The following is a 25830-nucleotide window of genomic DNA, read 5'->3' as shown; positions in this document are numbered from 1 at the left end:
ATTTTGAGTTTTTTGTCATATTTTTTCTCCAATTTTTAAGAATTTGTTAAAATCAAACACGCTAGAGATTGGCCATCTAATGACAACAACAACATACTTTGGCATGACAATAAACGAATATCATAAAAACATTTCTTATTACCAAATAATCTAATTAACAATAGAGTGCAGAGAGCCGCAAGATTCTGATAACCTATATATTACACGCTAGAGATTGGTTATTTAATGACAACATCAACGTACTTTGGCATGACAATAAACGAATATCATAAAAACATTTCTTCATAGTAGTAGTCTAATTGTTCTATGTTTTGGGGTTTTCTAGTCATATTTTTTGGGTCAACCTTTTAGGAATTTGTTAAAATCAAACACACTGGAGATTAGCCATCTAATGACAACAACAACATACTTTGGCATGGCAATAAACAAATATCATAAAAACATTTCTTCATAGTAGTAATCTAATTGTTCTATGTTTTGGGGTTTTTCCGCAATATAATTTGGTCCAATTTTCTAGGAATTTGTTAAAATCAAATTTGAAACCTGAACTCTACACAATCTATATATTCTAACACTAAATCCATTTATACATTAAAAATACATTTTAAATAACAAAATCTCAACATATAACAATTTTTATTTATTTAACTAAATAAAACAATAAGACTAATCCTCTTATACATTAAAAATACATTTTAAATAACAAAATCTCAACCTATAACAATTTTTATTTATTTAACTAAATAAAACAATAAGACTAATCCTCTTGATTTTTATTTATTTAACTAAATAAAATAATATGACTAACCCTCTTGATATGATGTGGATGTGAGAGACACCATCACCCACAAACCGATCCCGCCAAAACCTTTCACTCTATCTTCCGACCAAAGATATTTTCTTCTGTGCATCATCGCTATTCAGTTGAACACGCACATTTCGGAATGTCTTCGCATTATCGCCATTCAGTGGACTAAATACTTCTCAAAAGATCCTTGTTCTTAGCCAATAGAACACGTATGGTGATGTACTATTGATCAAAAGTCCCGCATTCTATCCCTCTTTTTATCTCGGCAGTTCATCTGTCAAAGGACACAGAAAATATCAGCCACTCGCTTGGCGTCATCAAGAAAATTCAGCTTTCAGTAAGGTCGAAATCAATGGCTTCACCCTCTCTCGCCCCTGGGGAGGATGTCTCTTCGCAAGCCATAGTAAGTTTGGACTTAAACTCTACATGATGCATATATTGTTTTTCCATGCTGAAACTGCTTCCATTTACTTTATCTGCTTCAATTATTAAAAACCTCTCCAATGTGGAAAAAATTCATGGTTTCCTGCCAGCTTTCGATCAGTAGGTTAGCAGTCCAAGGTAAATTGGGTTTGGGGGGCTCTGTGGGTATGGCTTTTATATTTTCCCCATTGCAAGTTCTTTGAACTGTGCTGAAGCCTGACCGAGAATCCAAGGATCTTGCTTTTCTCTCGATGTAATGATGAAAAAGGGTTGATTTAGAGGGATAGATCTTTTCCCCTTTTGAAGCCCTTAAAAAAATCCCTTGAATGTCTGTGTAGCTGTTTTATAATGACTCAGGCTTGAGTTTGAGGAATTCTCTTTTTGAAGTACTCCCACAGACATGTTCTAAGAAGTTGCATGGCAATGAATGGACTTTACTTAGGTGTTTATTTTGAAGGATATTTATTCCTCCAAATTGTCAGGCTACATATGGACTCATCCTTTTGAAACTCTATTCCATGTTATTAGGGCAAATCATGGCAGAAATGGATTGTCCATCTGTCCATTCTGAAGGGTATTTATTATTCCAAATTGTGAAACGTGTCACATGGCTGAAACTCCATGCCAGTAGAACAAACCACAATACATGGGCAAATCATGGCAGAAATGGATTGTCCATCTGTCCATTCTGAAGGGTATTTATTATTCCAAATTGTGAAACTTGTCACATGGCTGAAACTCCATGCCATGCCAGTAGAACAAACCACAATAGGAAGAGATCTATTCCATGTTATTAGGGCAAATCATGGCAGAAATGGATTGTCCATCTGTCCATTCTGAAGGGTATTTATTATTCCAAATTGTGAAACTTGTCACATGGCTGAAACTCCATGCCATGCCAGTAGAACAAGCCACAATAGGAAGAGATTGGGGTAAAGAACTTGACACTCTGTTAACTCTTATTAATATTTTTAATAAGATTCTATTATGATTTTGTCCAACGATTTATTACCATGCCTTAACTAAGGATATTTGCCATATCCCAAATAGGCATATTTGGGGTGATACAGTTACACAATCAAAACAGGTATCTTTAGAGTGATACAGTTACATAATCAAACCAATAGAATATTAAAAAAAAAAAAAGTTAATTATATTTAGTTGGGTTAAAAAGTGTTTTACTGTTTAGTATTAGGAAAAAAAAAAGTTAATTATATTTAGTTGGGTTAAAAAGTGTTTTACTGTTTAGTATTAGAATCATGTTGTAGTGGTGTAAATGTTTGTTTAAAAACATTTATATGTTTATTCAATTAATAATAAAAAATTAAAACTAATAAAATTTAATGGCTGGTTAATTATTAATAAAAAGTTTAAAGTAATAAAAATAATAATAAATCAATTGTAATTTTTGTATTATTAATAAAATACTTTTAGGTAAAAGAAAATAATAACATACATATCACATTAAAATATATAACATATAAATAATAGTTGTAAATTAACGTCTATTGTACGATATAAATTAAATAATTATTAGGTGATCATATTTAAATTTAATTAATAAGCACATAAAATTTAATACTTGTAATAAACTTACAATATAACATAACAAGACTCTTAATCATAGATCTTCACCCCTAATTTACTAGGGATATTATTAGCTTGTAAATAGGCTTTATTACAGTACTACCCGTCAATACCATGGTTTGTCAATACCACATGCCCTAAAACCATAACTCATTTCACAATCAAAATATTTTATTTTAATTTAATTTTGTAACAACTTTTTAGTTAATCAAAATATTCGGTTTGTCAATACCACATGCCCAAAACCATAACTCATTTCACAATCAAAATATTTTATTTTAATTTAATTTTGTAACAATTTTTTAGTTAATCAAAATATTTTAGAATATTTTATTTTAATTTAATTTTATAACATTTTTTAATTAAATTTAAATGCAAAAAATTTATAATTACTTTTGAGATATATGTAAACCCTCTATCCTAGTTGCTACTAAAAATATTTTGTGGGTATTGAATCAAGATTTTAATAAAATTAAAAATGAGAATACTTTTTTATATATAAATGTGAAATTTATATAATATAATAATATTATTAAGAACCAACATAGATCCATTTTAATTAAGAATTTATCAAATGATGAGAAGGATCAAACTTTTTGTCAAATTTTACATTAAAAAAAGTTTGTATTTTGAGAGATTTCATCCTTCTCAACTTTACCAAAATTAAAATAAATCTATATTGATAAATATTTAAAATAATAAAAACATGTAATAATTTTGATAATATTTAATGTTTACAAAAATATAAATGTAAAGATGAAAAATATTATATTTCTAATTTGATTTCTAACATTTGAAATCTTATATGGGAAACTGTGGCAACATCATTTGTTTTTTTAATATGAGAAACTGTGGCAACATCAATTTTTTTTTTTAAGAAAGGGGGAAATGGAAAATTGGAGGGTGGTGGTGTGCGCAACGGTGTCCCCTGCGGGTCCTGTAATTTTTTAAGGAAGAAGTGCACTGGTATCTGTAGGGTGGCACCTCATTTTACGAAGGAGTCGCCAGTTTTGCACAAAATCTTCTGCGCGTCCAAAGTCTGTAATCTGCTGTTGCGTATTCAACATCGTAATCATTTTACGGAGGAGTCGCCAGTTTTGCACAAAATCTTCTGCGCGTCCAATGTCTGTAATCTGCGGGAGGCTCGATGATTAAATTTCATTGAAGGATCTCTGGAGGGAGGCTGCGGAGCGCCGAGTGGTGAGCACAGTATGACGACCAATCAGGTATGTATTCTCCGTTTTTCCATACTATCCATCAACTACACACTGAATATAGCTGTCTAGAATCGGGCCCAGATATCCATTTTCCCCATCTTCGCATTCGAGACATCTGTCTGGCCATGGTATGAGGAGTTTGCAGTCTCTCTATTGTTGGGAAGCCGCGTGCCTTTTCTCCTACTACCGTGCACTCTCATTGTCTAGCCACCCATACCTGTCCTGGCCTTGCCTCTGCTGTTCCTTTTATAACCTGTCAACCAGAATTGGGAAGTTTCTTGCTTCATGAACATATACCCATGCTGGGTATGTTTCTCTGTTATCAATGTTCGGATCGGTTCATGGTACTCGTTGCTGAACACTCGGAGAACGCTCGCGCCTCAGGTCAGTTGGTTATTTTAGTTTTCAGCTTGCTATTTTAATGTTGTCCTTTGGCTTGCATATATTTTTTATCACATAGGCTCTTTTGAGTAGTGAGTAGATGACATTTCAGAGTTCCAGACTCTATGGATTAGTGAGTGGATAACTTTTTAGCTCTTCCTGGAAATTTCTGTTTACTTCCACGATATGCTCATCTCTGTTCTCTCATGTTTTGGTCTGTATCTACCTGCTGGTCTGGGATATCCAATTTCGATTTTGAGGATTATGTCGTCATATCCAAACCGTGTTCTGATTTTCGCTTCAAAATTGGACCATGCTGGTGTATTTTTGAAATATGCTGCTGTGGTGTGATCTGCCCTGATATTTCCTTCTGAGCTTCGGTGTCACTCTGGTTTTTCCGACGTCAGAATACAATTTTTTTTGAATTTTGCGGGCGATCTGTTTTGGCCTTGGTTTTCAGACCATAGGCTCATTTACATCCTCCATTAATTGGCCGATCTCTCGTATCCTGTTCTCTGACAGAAGTGATGATCCTGGCGTATGGGCATTCAAAACTACTTTCCCGCTTTTATTCCTCTCCTATATATGGCCCTTTATTTGGTATTTTTTATTATTTTTGGATTCTGAAGAAGCGGTTTTTTCTCCTAAATCGTCCAATCCCATTATGCCATAAGATCATTCTCCTATCTCCGTATCCTTTTGGGATTCTCACATTGACCTTTTTGGAGTCTGTTCCTATCCCTTCATGGAGTTTCCCACTGACCTATCTGTTGAGTCAGCTATGGTTCGTGCTACTATGGAAGCCGAAATATCTCGCGCCAGATCAGCTCCTCGATTCGACTGGAAAGATTCATTGGAGGCTGACATCATTCTCCCCTCTCTTTCTCATTTGCCTCTGGGTGAAGAAGACTTGCCTATTAAGCGGCCTCATCATCGTCATCGGCCTGTTAAGACCTCCCCTCCTCCATCGGCCTTAAACTTGGATGGTCCACTTTTAAATGACAGAATTGTTAGTCTGCAGAACGGGCGCTTGTTGGGAGATGTTACTTCCCATCTATGGAGGATTCGCAAATTCGTTCATGGATTGCGGCCAGGTGGGCTCCTCTTCTGGGTTACTCCCCTACCATTGTTCGCCTCATGAACAATTGGTATAGCTTTCACTTTCTTCGGATTCGTGACCTGGAATACATCTTTTTGAGACCCTGGGTGAAAGAGAGGAGTTTCTTAGCTCTGCACAAATGATTCATCGATTTTAATCCGCTACGTTGCACGCCACAGAATAATTACATCTGGCTTAAATTGCCTGGCTTGCCTCTGGAAGTGTGGGCCAAGGAATCGATGGAAAAGATTGGGAATGCTATCGGGCGCTTCATATATGTTGACCCCCACTGTATTGGTGCCAAAGACAAACGCGTGGCCTGGATTCTTATTGAAAAAGAATTCAGGGGCGGTTTTCCTAAAACTATTGATCTTTCTTGGGAGCTGTCTAAGATTCAACAGCGTCTTGACTACTGGGGCATGCCTTTCAGGTGTTCCAATTGTCATAAAAGTGGACACCTCTCCTCAAACTGTCCTCGTCGGCCAAGCGGAAAACAGAAGAAGAAGGTTGTTTATTTTTCCTCCTCGACTCATGACAGAGTTTCTGCGGCCTTTGATTGGCCTTTCCCTCCGGAAATTTTTTGGGCTCCTGTCAAATCCGATGCCGTTTCTCCTCCCCTGTTGGGCCAAACCCTTGATCGATCTGTTAGCCTCCCACATTCCCGTTCTATCTCTATGGGCCCTCCCACCCGATCTTCAAATCTGTCGGTTGATCGATAGAGATCTTCTACTGTTTCCAAGACCCCTTCTCTGCCCTTAAATGACCCTCCGGGTAAAGTTTCCAGCTTTTCTTATATTTCGCCGCCTCCCGAACCGGACCTGGACCTCGAAATTCCCCTTCCTCCCGCATCATCTAAACCCCCCGGTTTTGACTTTGCGACTGCCCCCATTTTATACATTTCTTCGTCTCCCCAATCGCCCCCCTCCCACCCCCTTCCTATCCCGGAATCCTCGTCCCTCCCCCCACCAGGGCGATTTTCTGAGATTAGACCTCTTCCTCCCTTTAATGCCCCCTCTCCCAATATCCCATCTCAGGGTGACCGCAAAGGAAAGGCGCCTATTATCCCTGTTTCTCCTCCACCTTCACCCCGATCCTCTCCTCAAAACTCTTTCGACCAGGACATCGACCTCCTCCTCCAAAGAGCATCGCTTAATCTCCAGCCTCTTACTGTTCACCGCCCTTCTCGTTCTCCCTCGCCCCACATTAGCCCTTTATTTGCGGGGAACATTACCGTCCGTAGAAAGCAGAATCGCAGCAGCAGGCATTTTTGAGGAAGGAGAGGAAGGCGGGATTCGTCAAACCGAGATCCTTCATTAATTGACATTCCTGTGACGGAAGTTGCTGATGTCGTTTTTCTGAAAATAGGCCTCTTAGAGCTTGTCCGCCTCTCGAGGGCCCCAAATGATTGACATCCTGTCCATGAATATTCGGGGCCTTGGCGCTGAGCACAAATTTCCGGCCCTCAAACATCTTTTTGTCTCATAGAAATCTAAAATGCTCCTCATTCAGGAAACTATGCATAATAGCTCTCAGACCATCTCATATTTTAGGCGAATGATGCTGGCATGGCATATGGTTGCTTCTAATGCTGAAGGCATGTCTGGGGGACTTGCTGTCTTGTGGGACCCAAAGTGGATCACTGCTGCTGCTTTCCAGTGCTTTGTAGGCATCCTTGTTCTGGCTCATTTCCGGGGTTCCACAAACCCCTTCCACATTTAAAAAAATATATGCTTCATATAAAAATCGATTTCCTTTCTGGAATCATTTGCTATCATCTGAACTCCTTGACATTGACTCTTTAATTATTGGCGGAGACTTTAACTGCACATTTTGTAATGATGAAATCTGGGGCAATGGCAGGAAGCATGATCCGATAGGAAGATTCATCCGGGAATCTATTTTTCAAAATGACTTCATTGATGTCCTCCCTATTGATTAGGGACCTACCCGGGACAACGGACGATCGAACAACTCCTACTTGGCGAAGAGGATAGATAGATTTATTTTCCATGAACGACTGATAGGAAAATTTGGGCCTCCATCTATGAACATCATCCCGTCCTTCATATCCGATCATCGGCCCATTACCTTACAGTGGAAAAATTCTGGTTGCAGATTCGGATACCCCTTCAAGTTTAATCGTACGTGGTTGGCTGATGAAAAGTTCAATAAATTTATAAAGGATACTTGGATGCAATCACCCAAGCTAGTTACGGACCCACCGTGGCATTTTATAGATCGCTTGCAATCCCTTTGATTGGAGGTTAATAAATGGCAAAAACAGAAGGCGGCCTCCAATAAAAAAGAGCTTAAAAATATATGCATTGAATTAGAACGCTTATCTCTTCTTCTTAAAAATCCTTGTTTGTCGTCTTTCATCAGAAATCGGATTTGGGTATTGGAAAAAAAAACAGAAGATTTTAAAAGAAGAAGAAGTTTTGTGGAGGCTCAAAAGCCGCACGCTATGGCTCAGAGAGGGTGACCAAAACACCAAGTTCTTTCACAGGTATGCAAATAAGAGAAGGGAGACTAATGCTATATGGGAGATCAAGGACGAGCATGGGAATTCTCTCTCCACACAGGACGCTATTTCTAAAGAGGCTGTGAAATTTTTCAAGAAGGCATACAGCGAGGATACGGCTTGCCACTTTGAGGATATATTATGGGGATTAGACCCATACCCCACCATGTTTGACGAAGGTCTAAACAATGCCCTTTTTGCTGCAGTTTCGGAGGAAGAGTTATTGGCTACTATGAAAACATTCCAGAAAGACAAGTGCCCCGGGCCGGATGGATGGTCCATCGATTTCTTCATTCATTTCTTTGAATTATTCAAGGACGGCATCCTCAAGTTGGTTGAGGGGTCGAGAACACAGGGCATCATCAATCAGAAGATCTCCTCAACGTATATCGCCCTCATTCCAAAGAAGAAGATCTCTTCATCTTTCTCAGACTATCGCCCCATCTCTCTATGCAACGTTTTATACAATATCATATCTAAGACTATTGCTCTCCGCATTAGGAACACTCTATCTCTTCATCTGTCCATAGAACAACATGGGTTTCTTATAGACAGAAATATCTCTGATGCGGTGGCCCTCACCCAAGAATGCCTACATTAAATGCACAGCCAAAATATTCAAGCGGCCCTCCTGAAGATAGACCTGAAAAAAGCATACGATTGTGTGAGTTGGGGCTTCATAAGATGTCTTCTAGCTAGGATTGGTCTTGATGTCAGGTGCACTCGGTGGATCATGGCTTGTGTGGTGGATATAAATTTCGCAGTCCTTATCAACAACGTCCCCACTCCATTTTTCAAGGCGGCTAGGGGTTTACGACAGGGCTGCTCCCTATCTCCGCTTATCTTCATCCTGGTAATGGAATTGCTGAGTTTACACATTAGGATTGCTACTCAACAAGGAAAACTCAAGCCTCCCCCCATCTGCAAGGATATTTACATGTCTCACTCACTCTTTGTCGATGACATACTTTTGTCGGCCCTACTGTGCAGAACATCATGGTTATGCATCTTTGAAATCTTGGGGCGATTTCAAAAAGCCACCGGCTTGTTTATCAATGACTTAAAATCCTCTTTTCATGTCGCCAATGTTAGTAGTGATACATTCGCTTATATTACTGAGCTTTTCCACATCAAAGCTCTTCCTATTAAAGAGGGCTTCAAATATCTTGGTTTTTATCTGAAACCTGTGTGCTATAAAGTGGCGGACTGGGTGTGGATTTTGGATCGATTTTACCACAAAATTTCTACATGGGAATTCAGAAGCTTATCAATTGGAGGGTGTGCCATCCTTACCCAATCCGTGTTGGTTCAAACTATGGTTTACTGGGCCCTCCTGTTCTATATCCCACCATCTATCATAAACAGTTTAAACAGAATGATAGTCAGCTTCATTTGGGGTGGTCAGAAGGAGAAGTATAAATTTCATCTCTGCAAACTCTCGAAGCTAACTTGGCCAAAAAACATGGGAGGCTGGGGCATTTTGGATCTTCACTCTTTCCGAATAGCGCTCTTGCGCAAATCAATGTGCAAGGCGGTTTTGGGGAAATCCAATTGGAGTTGTGCTATCAAAGCAAAGTATATGGAAGGCCGCGACATTACATATTGGATCAGGCAGCGAACCATTGGACCTGCAAATGGCTCATTCATATGGAGGGGCTTTAAAAAATTGGAACCATTTTTCAGGAAAACTTTGATTTGGAAATTTCAAACAGGGGCCACAATTATTATCGGCATCGATGTTTTTACTGGTGCGGGTGAAACGATCCATATTCCCCCACTACTTCTGAGTTCTTTACATAGTAGAGGTCATTTCTTCTGGGCCAGTGTTATAAAAAAATGGGACGGTGCCATCCCAGTCTGGAAATCTGCCGCGGATATGAGATTGACTGGTGTACTTGAGTCCTTATGGAACAATATCATTCTTGCCCTACAATCGCGTGGTTTACATCGTTCGGCAGACAGGGACTGCATCATATGGAAGGGACTTGGTGGTTGTGCGGCAGTTTATGCAAGGCATATTTATCTACAGATATTACAATCCGAACTCGAATCACCACATCTTTCCGCCAACATTTTGGAAATTTGGGTATCCAATTAAAATCATTATATTCGCCTGGCTGGTTTATTATAACAGGAATCTCACCTGGGAGAATGTCCAGAAACGCCAATGGTGTGGCCCCGCAATATGCCCCCTCTGTAGATCGGATTCTGAAAACAATTTCCACATTTTCCTACAGTGTCCACAGTCCCTGTTGATCTGGCAGCGCTTATCTTCTCACTTTGGTTTCGTCAATGTCAACGCTCCCTCCATCCGCGAGGCTTTCAATATCTGGAGCAATATGTGCTGCATGAGGAGGCCGATCTTTTTGATTACTATCTGGAACATCTGGAAATGGCGTAATCGAATGATTTTCGATTCAAAAAGGGAACCATATATGACTGTCTATGAATCTATTCTTAGTTTATATGAAGCACTTGATAGACATCGTCGGCCCAAAGTGAAACACGGAAAGATACAGCAGCCCAACGATGTCTATGGATATCCCTGCGCTTTTTTTGATGGCGCTGCCCAGAATGACATATGCCATTGTGGTGTTTATATAATTCCACAAGATGGTCAAGCTCTTGAATTACATTGGAACGGGGACCTAGAACCAATATCAAAGCAGAAATTATGGCTTTGGCCAGTCTCATTTCCTTCTCCGACTTCCTTGGTATCCAAAACCTTCATATTTATGGAGACTCCAAGGTCACCATTGACCATGTTCAGTCCAAAAACAGCATTAAAAATATACACCTCTCTGGCTGGTTGAACAGGCTTGGGGATTTGTGGCACAACAGGAAGGACTTCTCAATCTCTCACATCGCCAGGGAAAAGAATAGGAAAGCTGATGCTTTGTCAAAACTGGGGCTTTCAGCGCCTCAAAGATTATGGCGGATGCAGGTTATAATGGACAACATCTCCTATCAGATCCAAGAATTTCTTTTGCCCGGTACATAATTCTCTATTTTGTGTAGCCAAGTCTGGTATGAATTATGCTACCCATCCTTTCGTCCTATTTTATGTTTGTTTTTCTTTTAAACGTTATATTGGCTCATGGTGCTGTTATTTAGGATTCCGATAAAAAGATATGTCTATCATACAATATTTCCCTCATAAGATACATCTTGCCATCCTCCTGGAGATCCAGTGACATCTCTTCTTCTTTTTGATCAGATGGCCCCATATCTCACTGTATTTTTTGGCTTTGGAACACATAATATAATTATATAGCCTTTTTTCGTGCTGGTTTTTTTTTTTTTTTTTTTAAGAAAATGGAATCAAAGATCGATCTATGACCTGACACTTGTCGTTGGCATGAAGGGGACTGGTTTTTCTCGAATTGGCAAAACTGTTTCTGAAAATTGTTAGCGCTGACATTTTTATATCGTAACAGCGAGAATGCTTTACATATAACGCTATCAAAATTGACCAAATGAGAGAGAGAACAGAGAGAATCACATGAAATTTGTCCTGCCTTCCATATCAAAATTGACCAAATGAGAGAGAGAACAGAGAGAATCACATGAAATTTGTCCTGCCTTCCATATTTCAAAGGAAGAGGGAGGAAATGTTTCTAGATGTTTTGTGACCCGTTTAAGTAAGAACTGTTATATGGGCTAGTTTTGGTTTTTTTTTCTTTTAGTTTGAATCACAAGATAGTAAACATTGTACAGCTAACAGTACATGCAGTCTTCTGCTACTAGAAAATTGGTTTTGGACATCATCATTGACAGCTTACATGATTCCATTGCTCAACGTTGCATCAATTTGGAAAGCGCTCACAAGCCCCACCTGTGTCACTCATTCGGGCGTCAGCGACTTTAGAAGAAGAAGAAATTATTTTAACGTCCACGAGGCTAAAGATAGCCTATGGGACAGATTGCTTTTTCATCTGGTTGATGTATTCGGCCCTTTTTTTGTGAAGCTTCACAATAAATGCTCCCGTCTTCTCGACAAACCCCTCGTTAAATAGATTATCCCAAGAGTTAGCTGCCAGCGTATCTGCGTAACTTTCCCTGTTGTCTTTGAAGGCCTCACGACATTAAAGTTATCATTGCAAACTGTAACTGGTCTGAGATCCATTCTCTGCCCTCACACATTTTACAACATAATCTGGATGTACTAATCCATGGCCGAATCACAATGCTTGAATTCTTCTGACCTGACCCTATGGAAAGCAGTACGATTCTGTGTCCACAGAAAAATACAAATTCTGTGATCTTCAGTGGAATAATGAGTCCGGTGAACTTATCAGGAGGGCAATAGCAGTTGTCTCAGATCGTGTTGGGAGACGTGAAGATAATGGACAGATTGGTATCATTAACTTGGATTGGAGGCTCTTAAAGACTCCGCCACTGTAATGGTCTTTTCAAAAGTATTGCATTAGATAATATTGGGCCACTTACACAGGATTTCAATATCATCCTTACAAAATATTGACTTGGGTTTCAGACATTTATAAGGAGATCTGAGATTTGAGTTTCATGAAACGTTTACACACATGATCTTAGCAGCTCAATTTATCGTTTATCTTCATTTTTTTTAAGTAAAGTTTTCTTTCTCTCATTTACTTTTTTAATAATGTTAGAGATTTTTGAGTAGGAAATTTGAGGGGTTAATAATAGTTTGAAGGTTAATTTTATTTATTTTTTTAATTATGTTTTTTCTTAAAAAAAACCATTTTTATTTTTCTAAAAAATGATTGTCCAAATTTTATACTATAAAATTATTTTATCTTAAAAATAACTAAAAATTTATAAATACACTATAAAATATTAGAAATTTGAATATGATTATTTAAATATTACCAAACATTTTATAATTTACATATTAAAAATCAATAAAATTAAATAATTTTGCTGAACTTTAATTTAAATATACTTTTTTACATTTTCTTTGGATTTCCATTTTTACATTTTCTCGTCAGATAAGATAAAAAATCTCAAAATACACAAGGAATTTCAATTATTCCATAACCTTGAAATAAAGTTATGAAACTCTTGTCATATTTAATGAGGAGAAACATATGAATTTTCACCACTCCTGTCTGAGCTGACTCTAGTATTTTTTTTTTTTTTGGGTTTAAATTCAATTTTTTTTCAGTATTATGCCCATAGCATGACAATACAAGAAAACTAAAACTGTTCTATTCCTTGAATGTGCCAAAAGATTTTAGAACCTGTTCGGGAACAAGGCATGGATGTACTGTTACTTTTTTTCCCTGGAGCATTTACATCACCTCAAGCATATTTTCCTCTGATCAAGCTTGTACAAAAGATTTCTGCCTTCCGTCTGTGGGCAGCAATTCTTGATCCTGGTGAAAGGAGCTTAAGTTCATCAATGATTGAAGCTAGCATAGATGGGATGATCACAAGGGTGAAAGAACAAGGATTTATACCTGGAGAACTGTCTATCAGTAAAATTTTTATCGCAGGTCACAGGTAACTGCAATACTCCTTTATTTGCCCCTCTCCGCTTCTAATTGAATCCGTGTTTTTCTTCTCCCGCATTTAGAAATAAATATTTTTTTATTTTTATTTTGAGCAGAAACCAAATATACATATGCAGGTGCCATCCTGTCACTTTTCATAAAAACAGAAGATTATGCTTCAGCTCAAGCAAATACGACATGTTTGGCTTATATAATAAGTTAATAGCCGTGTTTTTATCACAGTTCTAAATCAATTTTTTTAATTCATACTTCTATTCTTACTAGAACATCAAACAGAAATTTAACATCATTTTTCTTTCCAATTACTTTCTATCTTTAGACAGTTTGTAGCAATAAGATTAAACATGGTTAGAAAGCTCTGTGGCTGGAAGGTTATGTCCATACATTTCTTCTGCCATTTCATCACACCCTCCTGCAACCTAAGAGCCTATTGGACAGCAGAGCAGACTTTTCTACTTTTCATTGAGCTGCCTATAGACATGCCGGAAGGTGAGAAAAGTAAAATGAGATCTAGGACAAGTGTAAGATTATTCAGCATGGAGATTCCATTTTCCCACTCCACGCTTCTTTAGCTTCTTTAGTTCTATCCATTATACGAACAAATATAAGATTATTTAGCCTGGAGATTTCATTTTTCCACTCCACGACGAGTTTAGAGTCTCCTATTACCTGCAAGCCGTTTAGACCTCTTTTCATGGCAATCTTCAGTAATAACCAGAGGCATATAATTCAGCTTTATTTTTAGATCCCTCTCCTACTGTTGCTTTAAAACTAATCACGTGACTGTCCCTTATAAATACTAAGGAGGCCCTTATAAATATTAAGCCTCCTGTTGACATTACTTGGGTTACCTTGACATGTCCCATCAAAATAACCCCATGCCTTTGACATTTCTTTTTCTGAAACCTTCAAATTTTTTTGTTTCTTTACCTTTGCAAGATGCCAGATTTGTGTGTAGGCATATCTGATCTGGTGATTGATTTGTATGCGAATAATTCTTTGTTTTGAAACATATTTTCGTTTCTAGCCAAAGAGATTGCCCATATTAATGTGTGGGGCAGAGTTATATGCTCTCTTAGTGAAGCGTCCTTGTGCTACCTGTTCCAGCATTAAAGCATCCTTGTGCTACCTGTTCCAACGTTCAAGCAATAGCAATGAATTTCCTTTCCATTTGACTTTATCATCAAATAGTTTCAATGCTTCTTTCCCATATTTCTTTAGAAAATGGACAATCCATAAATAGGTGGTTTATATATTTAGCCTCCTTGCACAGGACACACAATTTTGGTCTCTTCCTGTCCTAAGTGTCCTAGGTTTTTCTTACAATTGGCCTTGGTTAGAACAATTGACCCACCATGGTTTCTAACCTTCTCTTCATTTATGACTACCTGTTAACCTAATTTTGCTGTATGAACACATCTAGATCTGTTTCTAGACCATGCAATTTCATTTGCCTCTGTATTCAATATAATAGCTTGAGTTCCCTGGTATACTTCCATTCTTCTGCTATCTTTCCCTGGATAGCCGACTACACATTTGACTTCCATCTTTGATTCCACACCGCATTTGTTTCTGGATCAGCAACTGCTGCTAGACTATATATCTTTGTGCTTGCCTCTGCTAGACACTACCTGATTGTTTTGTGTCAGGCCAGGAAGTAACTCCTCAAATGAGATTATGTATATTCATTTAGGTTGTTCATAGTTATATACATGAAGGAGTGATTGTTGAGTTTCATTTCCCGATGACTCTCCATTTTCTCTTATTATTTATTTATACTATTTACAATTGTTCACCCAATCCCTATGATTAAGTGTCAACATTCCCCCCTTAATCTGAAGGGATGTTGGTGAGTCCAAGCATCATTTTGAATCTTTCAAGTTTTTCTCTTCCAAGCGCTTTGGTGAAGATGTCTACAATCTGCGCATTAGTGGAACAATGGCAAAGATGGATTGTTTTGGCCTCAACATGATGTCGAATCAAATGATATTTTGTATTGATGTGCTTCGTTCAATCATAGAACTTTGGGTCCTTTGCCAACTTTATCGCCGATGTATTATCAATCATGAGTGGAGTCGAATGTACTTGTTTTACTTGCAAATTTTCCAGAATTTTCCTAAGCCACACAATTTCTTTTGTTGCTTCAGCTGCTGCCACATATTCTGCTTCTATTGTGGAATCCGTTGGAATTGATTGTTTGCATGATCTCCAGGAGATAGTTCCTGATGCAAGACTTATAGCATAACCAGAAGTAGATACCCCAGTTTCTTTGTCTTCATTTCTGAATCAGAGTATCCAATCAAGCTGAAGTCACCCACTTGTGTATACTTGAGTCCAAAGTCTTGAGTTCCCTTCAAGTACTTTAGAAATCTTTTTGCAGCAGACCAATGTCCCTCACAAGGCTTTTGCATAAACCTGGAGAGGATTCCAACAACAAACGAAATGTCTGGTCTGGTAGTAGTCAGGTAGTTGAGACTTCCTACAAGCTGTCTATACTTTGTTGCATCCTTAAATTCTTTTCCTTCAATGGATGTGAGTTTTAAGTTTTGTTCCATTGGAGTACTCAGAGGATTGCATTCAGCCATGCCAAACCTGTCCAATAGATTTCCAATGTACTTCTTTTGAGAAAGGAATATGGACTTCGGATGTTGAGTTACTACAATACCAAGATATTAATGAACATAGCTCAAATCAGTCATTTCAAACCCTTTCTTCAATTCCTTCTTTATGGATGCAATGTAGCTCTCATTGTTTCCTGTTATCAAAAGATCATTTACATATACCATAAGATATACAACTGTTTTGCCAACTTTCTTGACAAACAAAGTTGCATCATCAAGATCATAATGTTTGAAATTGAGTTTCAGAAGATGCTTAGTTAGTTTTTCATACCAGGCTCGCGGTGCTTGTTTGAGGCCATACAAGGATTTCACAAGTTTGCATACTTTATGTTCATGTCCTTTCACACCAAATCTTTCAGGATGGGACATAAAAACATTCTCTTTTAGATCTCCATTCAAGAAAGCAGTTTTTACATCCATTTGATGGACTTCCCAACCATTTTGAGCTGTTGGGGAAAATAGTGTCCAGATGGTAGCCCATTTTGCTGTGGGGGCAAAAGTCTCCTCATAATCGACCCCTTCCTTTTGTGCAAAACTTTTTGCCACAAGCCTGGCTTTGTGCTTGTCAAGTGAGCCATCAGCTTTATACTTTGTTATGCTCTTAACCTGCAAGACGATACTGGAATACAAAATATGCGAAGAAATATACTTAGAACTTAGAATAGTGAGAAACAATAGCAAGTATTTTATTATTCAGAAAGCAATGTTCACTTGCCTCTTTGAGGGGGCAACCTCCAATAGAGTAGAGCTCGATTACAAAATAAGACATGATGCTCCTCGCAGGGAGTCCCTATCCTTTATATATGACTCATACATGCAATACCATGGATCAATACCATGGTTCTTATTAATACCATCTATCTAATACCATGGCCCATTTGCAACTAACTGTGGTCCCGTCATTAATTGCGGGTTAACCACTTACAATTATTAATATGGGCTTTATTGGCTCCTTACTTAACTATAACTATGACTCAATCCTACTACATGAATAAGGGGGTTAGGGTGGGACCCTAACATGCCCTCCCCCTTAAGAATAGCCTTGTCCTCAAGACTGAAGCTGCAGAAACTGCTGAAGAATAGTGGTTGGTTCCCAGGTTGCATCTTCCAGAAAGGTGTCTTTCCACTTGACGAGGACTTCCTTGATCATGCGGCCACGCAGGTGCCGTTCTCGTGTGTCTAGGACCTATTCAGGTTGGAGCCAGATTGATCCTTCTTCATCCAATTCAGGTTGGAGCCAGATTGATCCTTCTTCATCCAATTCAGGTAGATTGGTTTGAATTCTGCAATTGTTCCCAATCACTTTCTTGAGGCATGAGACATGGAAAACTGGATGGATTTTTGTAGTGGGTGGCAAAGCTAGCTTGTAGGCCACTTCTCCAATGCGCTGAAGTACTTGATATGGTCCGTAGAATTTTGAAGATAGTTTATGACAACCCTTGTCTTTGAGTGAAGTTTGCTTATATGGTTGCAACCTCAAAAATACCTGATCCCCTTCTTGAAATTGGCGCTCTGAGCGATGCTGATCTACTTGTTGCTTCATGCGGTTTTGAGCTTGATGAAGATTCTCTCTAAGATGGGCGAGCATGGTTGTGCGGTTTTGTAGGAGTTGATCCACTGCTTGTACCTTGGAGCACCCCTTGATATAAGAAGTAGCGGAAGGAGGGAGTTGACCATAAACTGCTTCATAGGGAGTCACTTTGGTGGTGGCATGATAGTTGGTGTTATACCACCATTCAGCTAGAGGCAACCACTGTACCCATAGATGTTGCTTTTCTGAAGTGAAACATGTAAGGTAGGTTTCCAGACATTTGTTGACGACCTCAGTTTGACCATCCGTTTGTGTATGATAGGAAGTACTGAGTTTTAGTTGGGTGCCTTGTAGCCTGAAGAGTTCCTGCCAAAATTTACTGGTGAAGATCGGGACACAATAGAAGTGGGCATGCCATGCAATTTGAAGATCTGATCCATGAAAGGTTGAGCGACCAAAGTCGGTGTAAACGGGTGGGGTAGGGCGCAGAAATGAGCATGCTTAGAAAGTCGATCTACAACCACCATGATGACTGACTTGTTTCCCGACTTTGGAAGACCTGTAATGAAATCCATAGAAACCTCCGTCCATATAGATGCCGGGATGGGCAACGGTTGTAATGTGCCTGGTGCTTTGACTGTCTCCCCTTTGTGGCGTTGACAGACATCGCATTTCGCCACAAAAGTAAGGATGTTCTTTTTCATGCCTGTCCAAAAAATGATCGTCTAGTGCGAGCATATATTTTCTAAAAGCCTGAATGTCCTGCATCCTGCAGTGGGGGATGAATGCAATTCTGCCAAAATGCGGCTTTTGAGGGTGGATGTTGGTGATATTACGACTCTGTCCTTGTAGCGAAGAATCTCATCCTACCACGAGTAGCCCTTGGTGGAATTTGGATCCGCCTGCAATTGAGTAATGAGTTGGGAGAGCCCGGGATGTGAAAAACATTCCCTGCGAGCCTCTTCAATCCATTCTGGAATGGGAAGGGAATTGCGAGCATGGTACTTTCCTCAAATTGGCGAGATAATGCATCTGCTACACTATTTTCGCGCCCTTTCTTGTAAATGATCTCATAATCATATCCCAACATTTTGGCGAGCCATTTATTTTGTTGTGGGGAGGATAGGCGTTGCTCCAAAAAATATTTAAGACTGTGATGGTCTGTGCGGATTTGGAAACGTCGCCCCAGTAAGTAAGGTTGCCAAGTATCTACTGCATGTAAGATGGCCATCATTTCCTTCTCATAGGTAGATTGTCCCAGATTCCTCCCACTTAGTTGTTGGCTTGTGAAGGCCAAGGGTCGACCTTCCTACATTAAGACTGCCCCAATACCTGTACCCGAAGCATCGCATTCAATGACAAAAGATTTGGTGAAATCAGGTAGTGCTAAGACTAGAGTGGAACACATGGCATTTTTGAGAGCTGTAAATGCCTGTTGTGCATCATCATTCCAGAAGAAGGAATTTTCCTTGAGGAGTTGAGTGAGGGGCTTCGCAATGCGGCCATAATTGCGGACAAATTTGCGATAATAGCTTGTGAGACCCAAAAATCATCTCAGGCTCTTCAAGGTCTTAGGTTGAGGCCAATCCTGCATTGCCTGGATCCTTTTGGGGTCCACCTTGACACCTTAACGCCCCACAATGTGGCCCAAATACTCAACTTCTTCCATGCCAAAAGAACATTTGGACATCTTAACAAATAATTAAGCTTGCGGAGCAGTTGAAAGAGCAGATCTACATGCTGAAGATGTGCTGCCCAAGTGCAACTATAGATGAGGATGTCATCGAAGAAGACAAGGACAAATTTCCTGAGATATGGTTTGAGAAGGTGGTTCATAAGGCTCTGAAAAGTAGATGGGGCATTACAAAGACCGAATGGCATGACCAGGAACTCATAATGGCCTTCATGAGTTCTGAAAGTAGTCTTTGGAATGTCAACTTCCTTCATGCGAATTTGGTGGTAGCCTGAGCGAAGATCCAACTTAGTGAAGAATTGAGCCCCATTGAGTTCATCCAACAAATCATCAACAACCGGGATGGGAAATTTATCTTTGACTGTCAACTTATTGAGGGCCCTGAAGTCTGGACACATTCGCCATTCCCCATCTTTCTTGAGCACCATGACCACCGGTGATGAATAAGGACTAATGCTGGGACGAATGACACCTGCTTCCAAAAGTTCCTTGATTATTTTTTCTATTTCATTCTTTTGGGTGAATGGATATCTGTATGGGCGCACATTTGGTGGTTGGGCCCCTGGAACCAAGGTGATGCTATGATCATGTTCCCCTCGCGAGGGTGGAAGCTCATGAGGCTTGTCAAAGACTGGCAGATGGTTATTTAAAATCTGTTGCATCTCAGGATGAATCGGCAGAGAATTGGGTTCGACGGCCTGGATGGCATTAAATTGAGCGATAACTCCATGATGGCCCTTTTTAGCAATTTTTCCATCCTATGTGAGCTGATGATAGAGGGAGCTCCCGCTTGGAGTCCATGGAGGGTATATGTGGAGTTGTTCTGCTTAAAGCTCATATATAACTCCTGAAAATCCATTGTGATTGGCCCAAGAGTGCGAAGCCATTCAGCACCGAGGACAATGTCGCACCCCCCCATGTGTATGGCAAACATGTGGGTCTTCAACTGATAATCCCCCATTTGAAGTTTGACATTTTCACAGCGGCCTTCACATTTCATTGTTCCCCCATCCGCAATTTGGACTTGGAAGTTAGAAACTGCTCGTACAAAACAATGCACTGCTTCCGCGACTTTTTGATGGATGAAATTATGTGTACTTCCACTATCAATCAAGACTACTACTGGGCGATGTTTAATAAAACCTCTGATTTTGAGAGTTTGAGGTGAAGAAATCCCTGCCAAAGCATGCAGCAAAATAATTGGTTCGTCAGGGACATTGTCCTTCTGGTTGTCTTCTTCTACCTCCTCCGGTTCCTCAAGTGGTGGGGCTTCCTCCGATGAGCTGTAATCAGTGGCATCAATTTGAAAAAATTTAGGCTCCTTGCATTTATGACCTGGGGAGTATTTTTCATCACAGTAGTAACATAATCCCTGTTTTCTTCTTTCGGCCATTTCTGCAGGTGACACCTTTTGAACCTTAAGTGTTTGAGTTGTGCTGTGAGCCTGTGGGGGGCGACCCTTGGCGGTGAAATTTGGGTGAATGGACTGGGCTGCTAATGCACGTTCCACGTTACGAGCTACCTTGCAAGCCTCCGACCATGTGGGAGGGTGGTGTAGTCGGACATTGGCTTGTATGGCCTTTTTAAGACCGCTGATAAAACATTACGTGTAGAACGCATCTGAGAGATCCCTAGTGCGGAAAGCTAAGGCTTCAAAGGCTGTAACATATTCATCCACTGTGCTAGTTTGTCGGAGCTTAGTGAGACGACCCAAAAAAGAAGATTCCTGGTCAAAGCGCTCTGTAAGAGCTTTTTTGAAGGTGGCCCAAGTCAGAAAACTTCCATTGCAACGTTGATGCCATTCCCACCATTGCCATCTTGCATTGTCCAAGTACATGCTCCCCACCATAAGCTGAGTCTCATTATCTAAGATGTTATTCAGATTGAAATACTGCTCCATTTGTGCTATCCATGCGGTTGGGTGAGTACCATCAAATTTATGCATATCCAGCTTGGGAGGTCGCGGACGGGATTGTTGGTGGGTGCCCCAGAGGTGAAGAGAGTGGCTAGACTCACCCTCATTGTGTCCATTGCCAATATATGCCTCCTCGCGGGCTTCCTCCTTGCCTTTAAAGAGTGTGTCAGTTAGTCTGTCAAGCTGAGATTGGATGGCTTACAAGGATTGTTCAAGTTTGTCGATCTTCTCATTGGCCATAGTTTGAGCTCTAGTTTCTACCATGCACCGATCCTATGTACTTGAAATTTGGGACCGCCCGAATTTTTTTTCACTGACAATTGAATGGTACCACCTTGCTCAGCTCGTCGTCCTGATTCTTATGGGCTAGATCACCAATAAGCGCCCCGGGGGGTCTCAGTATTTTTTTTTTTGTTCTCTCTGAAAACTCCTAACGAAGTTTTACTCCTTTCTTAGGAATACTGTAGTAGCCGAATCCCCAAAATGTCAATGCTGCCAAAAGTCCTGCGAAAATCACGCCCCGGTATAGGAACCCCACACAACTACTCAGATCTGGTGGATCTGAGATATCTAAATGGCTGATCGGATAGCTTTGAGCGGTAGCACCGACTGCTGCTGCGGATCTGATGGATCGGAAAGGCTGGTCTGCTAACTCGGAACTGCGGACTGATGTCTGCTGCTGCTGCAACCCCACTTGCGAGATCTGATCTGGCAGAGATTATGCGTGATCCTAAGATAGAAAAGGGAACTATGGTCTCAAGGAGTGTCAGGTGCTACAGATCGCAATATACACAAGGGTCTGACAGTAGTACTCAGACCAATGTTTCAGGGCTCTAACTAAGGAGGATCAACCGTACCCTTAGCCGTACAACCTGACTACCCTATCGTACGGGCAAGTAATCTCTCCGAGTGCTGTTCTCGGTGTATTGTAGCAGCAAGATGGCCGACGGTTTATCTATGGCGAGGTTTCAAAGGAGCTAGGGGGGCTTCCGATATACCTAGAGGGTACTTGGAAGACAGTTCGTGCACGGTTCTGTCTAATGCACTACTACTCGAAGGGGTACCCACAGGGGTTACAAGGGAGTTCAACAAGCGTGACCACCTCTTGTATTTCCTGCGTGCATGCCTCCCCAAATTCGCAGGTTTATGCGCTCAACGACAGATCTCGTGGTTTAAAGACGTCGGAACACGTCTGTAGCCAAATTTTTTTTTGCTAAGAAATGGAGATCCCACCGACCCTGGAAAGAGCTCTGATACCACTTGTTATGCTCTTAACTTGCAAGACGATACTGGAATACAGAATATGCGAAGAAATATACCCAGAACTTAGAATAGTGAGAAACAATAACAAGTATTTTATTATTCAGAAAGCAATGTTCACTTGCCTCTTCGAGGGGGCAATCTCCAATAGAGCAGAGTTTGATTACAAAATAAGACACGATGCTCCTCGTAGGGAGTCTCTATCCTTTATATATGACTCATACATGCAATACCATGGATCAATACCATGGTTCTTATTAATACCATCTATCTAATACTTGGCCCATTTGCAACTAATTGTGGTCCCGTCATTAATTGCAGGTTAACCACTTACAATTATTAATATGGGCTTTATTGACTCCTTACTTAATTATAACTATGACTCGATCCTACTACATGAATAAGGGGGTTAGGGTGGGACCCTAACATACTTGTTCTTGTAGACCCACTTGCAGCCAATTGGTTTGGTTCCCAATGGATGATCAACCAACTTCCAAGTGTCATTCTTTATCTAAGGCATCATACTCTTTTTGCATCGCTTCTTTCCATTCATCATGAGAAGTAGTTTCTTTGAAGGAAGTTGGTTCAAAATCTGTATACAAATTCAATTCACAATCATAATAAACATCCACTTCAACAGGTCAATCAGAGTCATCTACATCACCTTCATTTTGCCGAGTTGAATTTCTAGTTCCTGTCTTTCCAACCTCATCAGGATGAACACTTTCAAGTGTCTTTGTTAGCCACTTTGGGGGACCTTTCTGAGATGGTCCAGGTTGCTCAGTTGATTGAGTTGGTACTGAATCAAAATTGAGTCTCCCAATTCTGTCAATCACATCACTTAAAGTATCATCAATTGTTGAAGTTTCATGTGGGGGAGAGAGTGCTTCAGAAGAAGATTCCATAGGTTAATCTAGTATAGGAATCCCCCCTTCAAGATGTGGAATCTGATTATCAAATTCTTTAAATGATTTTGCATTTGTGAATCTATCAAAACGATCAAGTTTCCGCTCAACAACATTGTTAGCTTTGGATGATTCAAGAATGATTACATCTCTAAATACAACAAACTTTTTTATTGACTTCATTATAGAGACGGTATGCTTTGGAGGTGTTTGAATACCCTAGGAAGATACACTTACGACTCCTTGCACTAAGTTTGTTTCTATGTACCTTTGGTATCAAGGCATAACATGTGGAACCAAAGACCCTGAGATGCTTTATCGAAGGAATGTGCCCATACCACATTTCATAAGGAGTCTTGTTTCTAATAGCATTCGATGGACATCTATTCTTTACATATACAACACATAGAACTGCATCAACGCAAAACATTAATTTTACATTCTTGAAAAACATCATGGAGTGCACCATATTTAAGATTGCCCTATTCATTCTTTCAGCTACTCCGTTTTGTTGGGGATTATAAGGAACAATTATTTGATGTTTGATCCCATGTTGGCAAAGATAGTTTTCAAATTCATTTGAAGTGTATTCTTTTCCATTCTTAGTGCGAATAGAGCCAATATGAGATTGTGCATCATTTTCAATCCATATACAAAAGTTCTTGAATATTTGAAAAACATCAGATTTGTTCTTCAATAAATAAACCCAACACATTCTGGTGTAGTCATCAATAAATGCCATCATATGTTTATTTCCATTTGCAGAAGGAATAGGCATTGGACCACATAAATCTAAATGAATGAGTTCAAGTTTTCTATATGCTCTGTAATGTGAATCATGAAAAGACTGTTTGCTATGCTTTCCTAGAATGCAAGCATCACATTGCTTAAGTTTCCTAGGAATTGTAGGCAAACCAGCAACACCATTTTTCTTCAACAAGCAGAGGCTATCATAGTTTAAGTGCCCAAATCTAGCATGCCATAATAAACTTGATGGAAATGTACCTTCTTCATAATGGGAATTGTATGAAAATTTTTGTGCACGAGCAGAGGTACCTTGCAGCTTGAGAAGCCTTTCTTCTTCTATCCTCGTCATGACAAGTGAGTGATCTGATGCTTTTCTCACCTCAACTTTTCCATCAAACATATGAATGGAGTGTCCTTGTTGGCGGATGTGGACCAAGGACAACAAGTTTCTCCTTAGCTGTGGGAGATATAAAACATGATGGAGAAGAAAGTTTAGAAGACCAGGCAATTTAAGCCTGATTGTGCCAAGCCCTGATGGCTTGAGTTTTGATTTGTCTGCAAAGTATACTGCTCCATCAACATTATCAGTAAATTCTTAAAAAAAATTTCTTCTAAAGGTCATGTGGCAAGTTGCTCCTGAATTAAGCAACCAATCATTTTTCCAAGAAGCAAGTGAAGCATTAAATAAGTCTTCATTTACTCCAATATTACAGTGTGCCACAACATAGTGAGCGGATTCAGGTGCTTAACCTTTCTCTTTGTCATTAGTTTTACCTTTGGGTTAGTTTCTTCCCTGCTCAATTCTGTCCCAGGGAAACCTGCATGTTGATGCATCATGTGATCTATCTCTTTTGCAATGTATGCAATGCAAATCTGACTTTCCTCCTTGAGAGTGTTTGCCCCCCTTGCCTCTGAAATTTCTTCTTCCTCTTCCTCTTCCATTACCTCTTCCTCTGGAAGAATATTGAGCAAGATTCTTCTCTCTATGTGCAAGACACACAGTGTATTCAGAAGATTGAGGAGCTGTCTTCTTCCCAAAAGCTTTCTCTCTTTCAGCAATTTTTTTTACAAGGGAGTCAAAGGTAATTTCTTTGAGGTTTCCATTTGCTTGTAATGACTCAAGATAATTTGAGTAAATGGGATAAAGTGCCTTGACAAAAGCTATCAGAGGAATGTCTAGTTCAACATTAGTGACTTTGATATCATTCATAATAGATTTTACTTCTGATGCAAGAGCAAGAGAATCATCATTTTATAATTCAAGGCTGAACAATTTAATCATGAGTTGAACAACTTCACATGCAGAGTGTGAGTCATAGAGCTCCTTCAGTTTTTGTAAGGCTTCGAAAGCGTTTGAAAAAGGCGAAATATGGTGACTCACCTCTTCATTTATTGATGCTGTAATTAAGGCATAAGCCTTGCTGTTCTTATTTTCCCAAATGGAAAATTCCTTGTCTGAGGTAGGCTGTTTTGGTTCTTTGTCTCCGTTTCCAACACACATTCCTTTCCACAACTCATTAAAAATGAGAGTTTGTTTGATTTTCCATGACCATTCTGGATAGTTCTCCTTGTCGGTGAGAACCACTCCCACAATAGATATCAATGAATGCATTTTTTAAAAAAAATG

General features: G+C 39.6%; 1 protein-coding gene across 1 annotated transcript in view; it reads left to right on the top strand.

Annotated features, from left to right (window-relative positions):
- The first annotated feature begins 892 nt into the window (after positions 1-892).
- LOC149226748 (uncharacterized) overlaps positions 893-25830 on the top strand; it is a 37797-nt gene continuing 12859 nt past the window's right edge. Inside the window, exons 1-2 of the mRNA XM_089377588.1 lie at positions 893-1211; positions 13249-13520. Of these exons, the coding sequence (XP_089233714.1) occupies positions 1161-1211; positions 13249-13520 (323 nt within the window). The 5' untranslated portion in view covers positions 893-1160. The remainder of the gene's footprint in view (positions 1212-13248; positions 13521-25830) is intronic.

Source organism: Pinus tabuliformis, chromosome J (assembly GCF_031772625.1).
Source record: "Pinus tabuliformis cultivar Carrire ecotype Pingquan chromosome J, CPIR1, whole genome shotgun sequence".
NCBI classification, from domain to species: domain Eukaryota; kingdom Viridiplantae; phylum Streptophyta; class Pinopsida; order Pinales; family Pinaceae; genus Pinus; species Pinus tabuliformis.
This window is presented reverse-complemented; position numbering and strand designations above follow the sequence as displayed.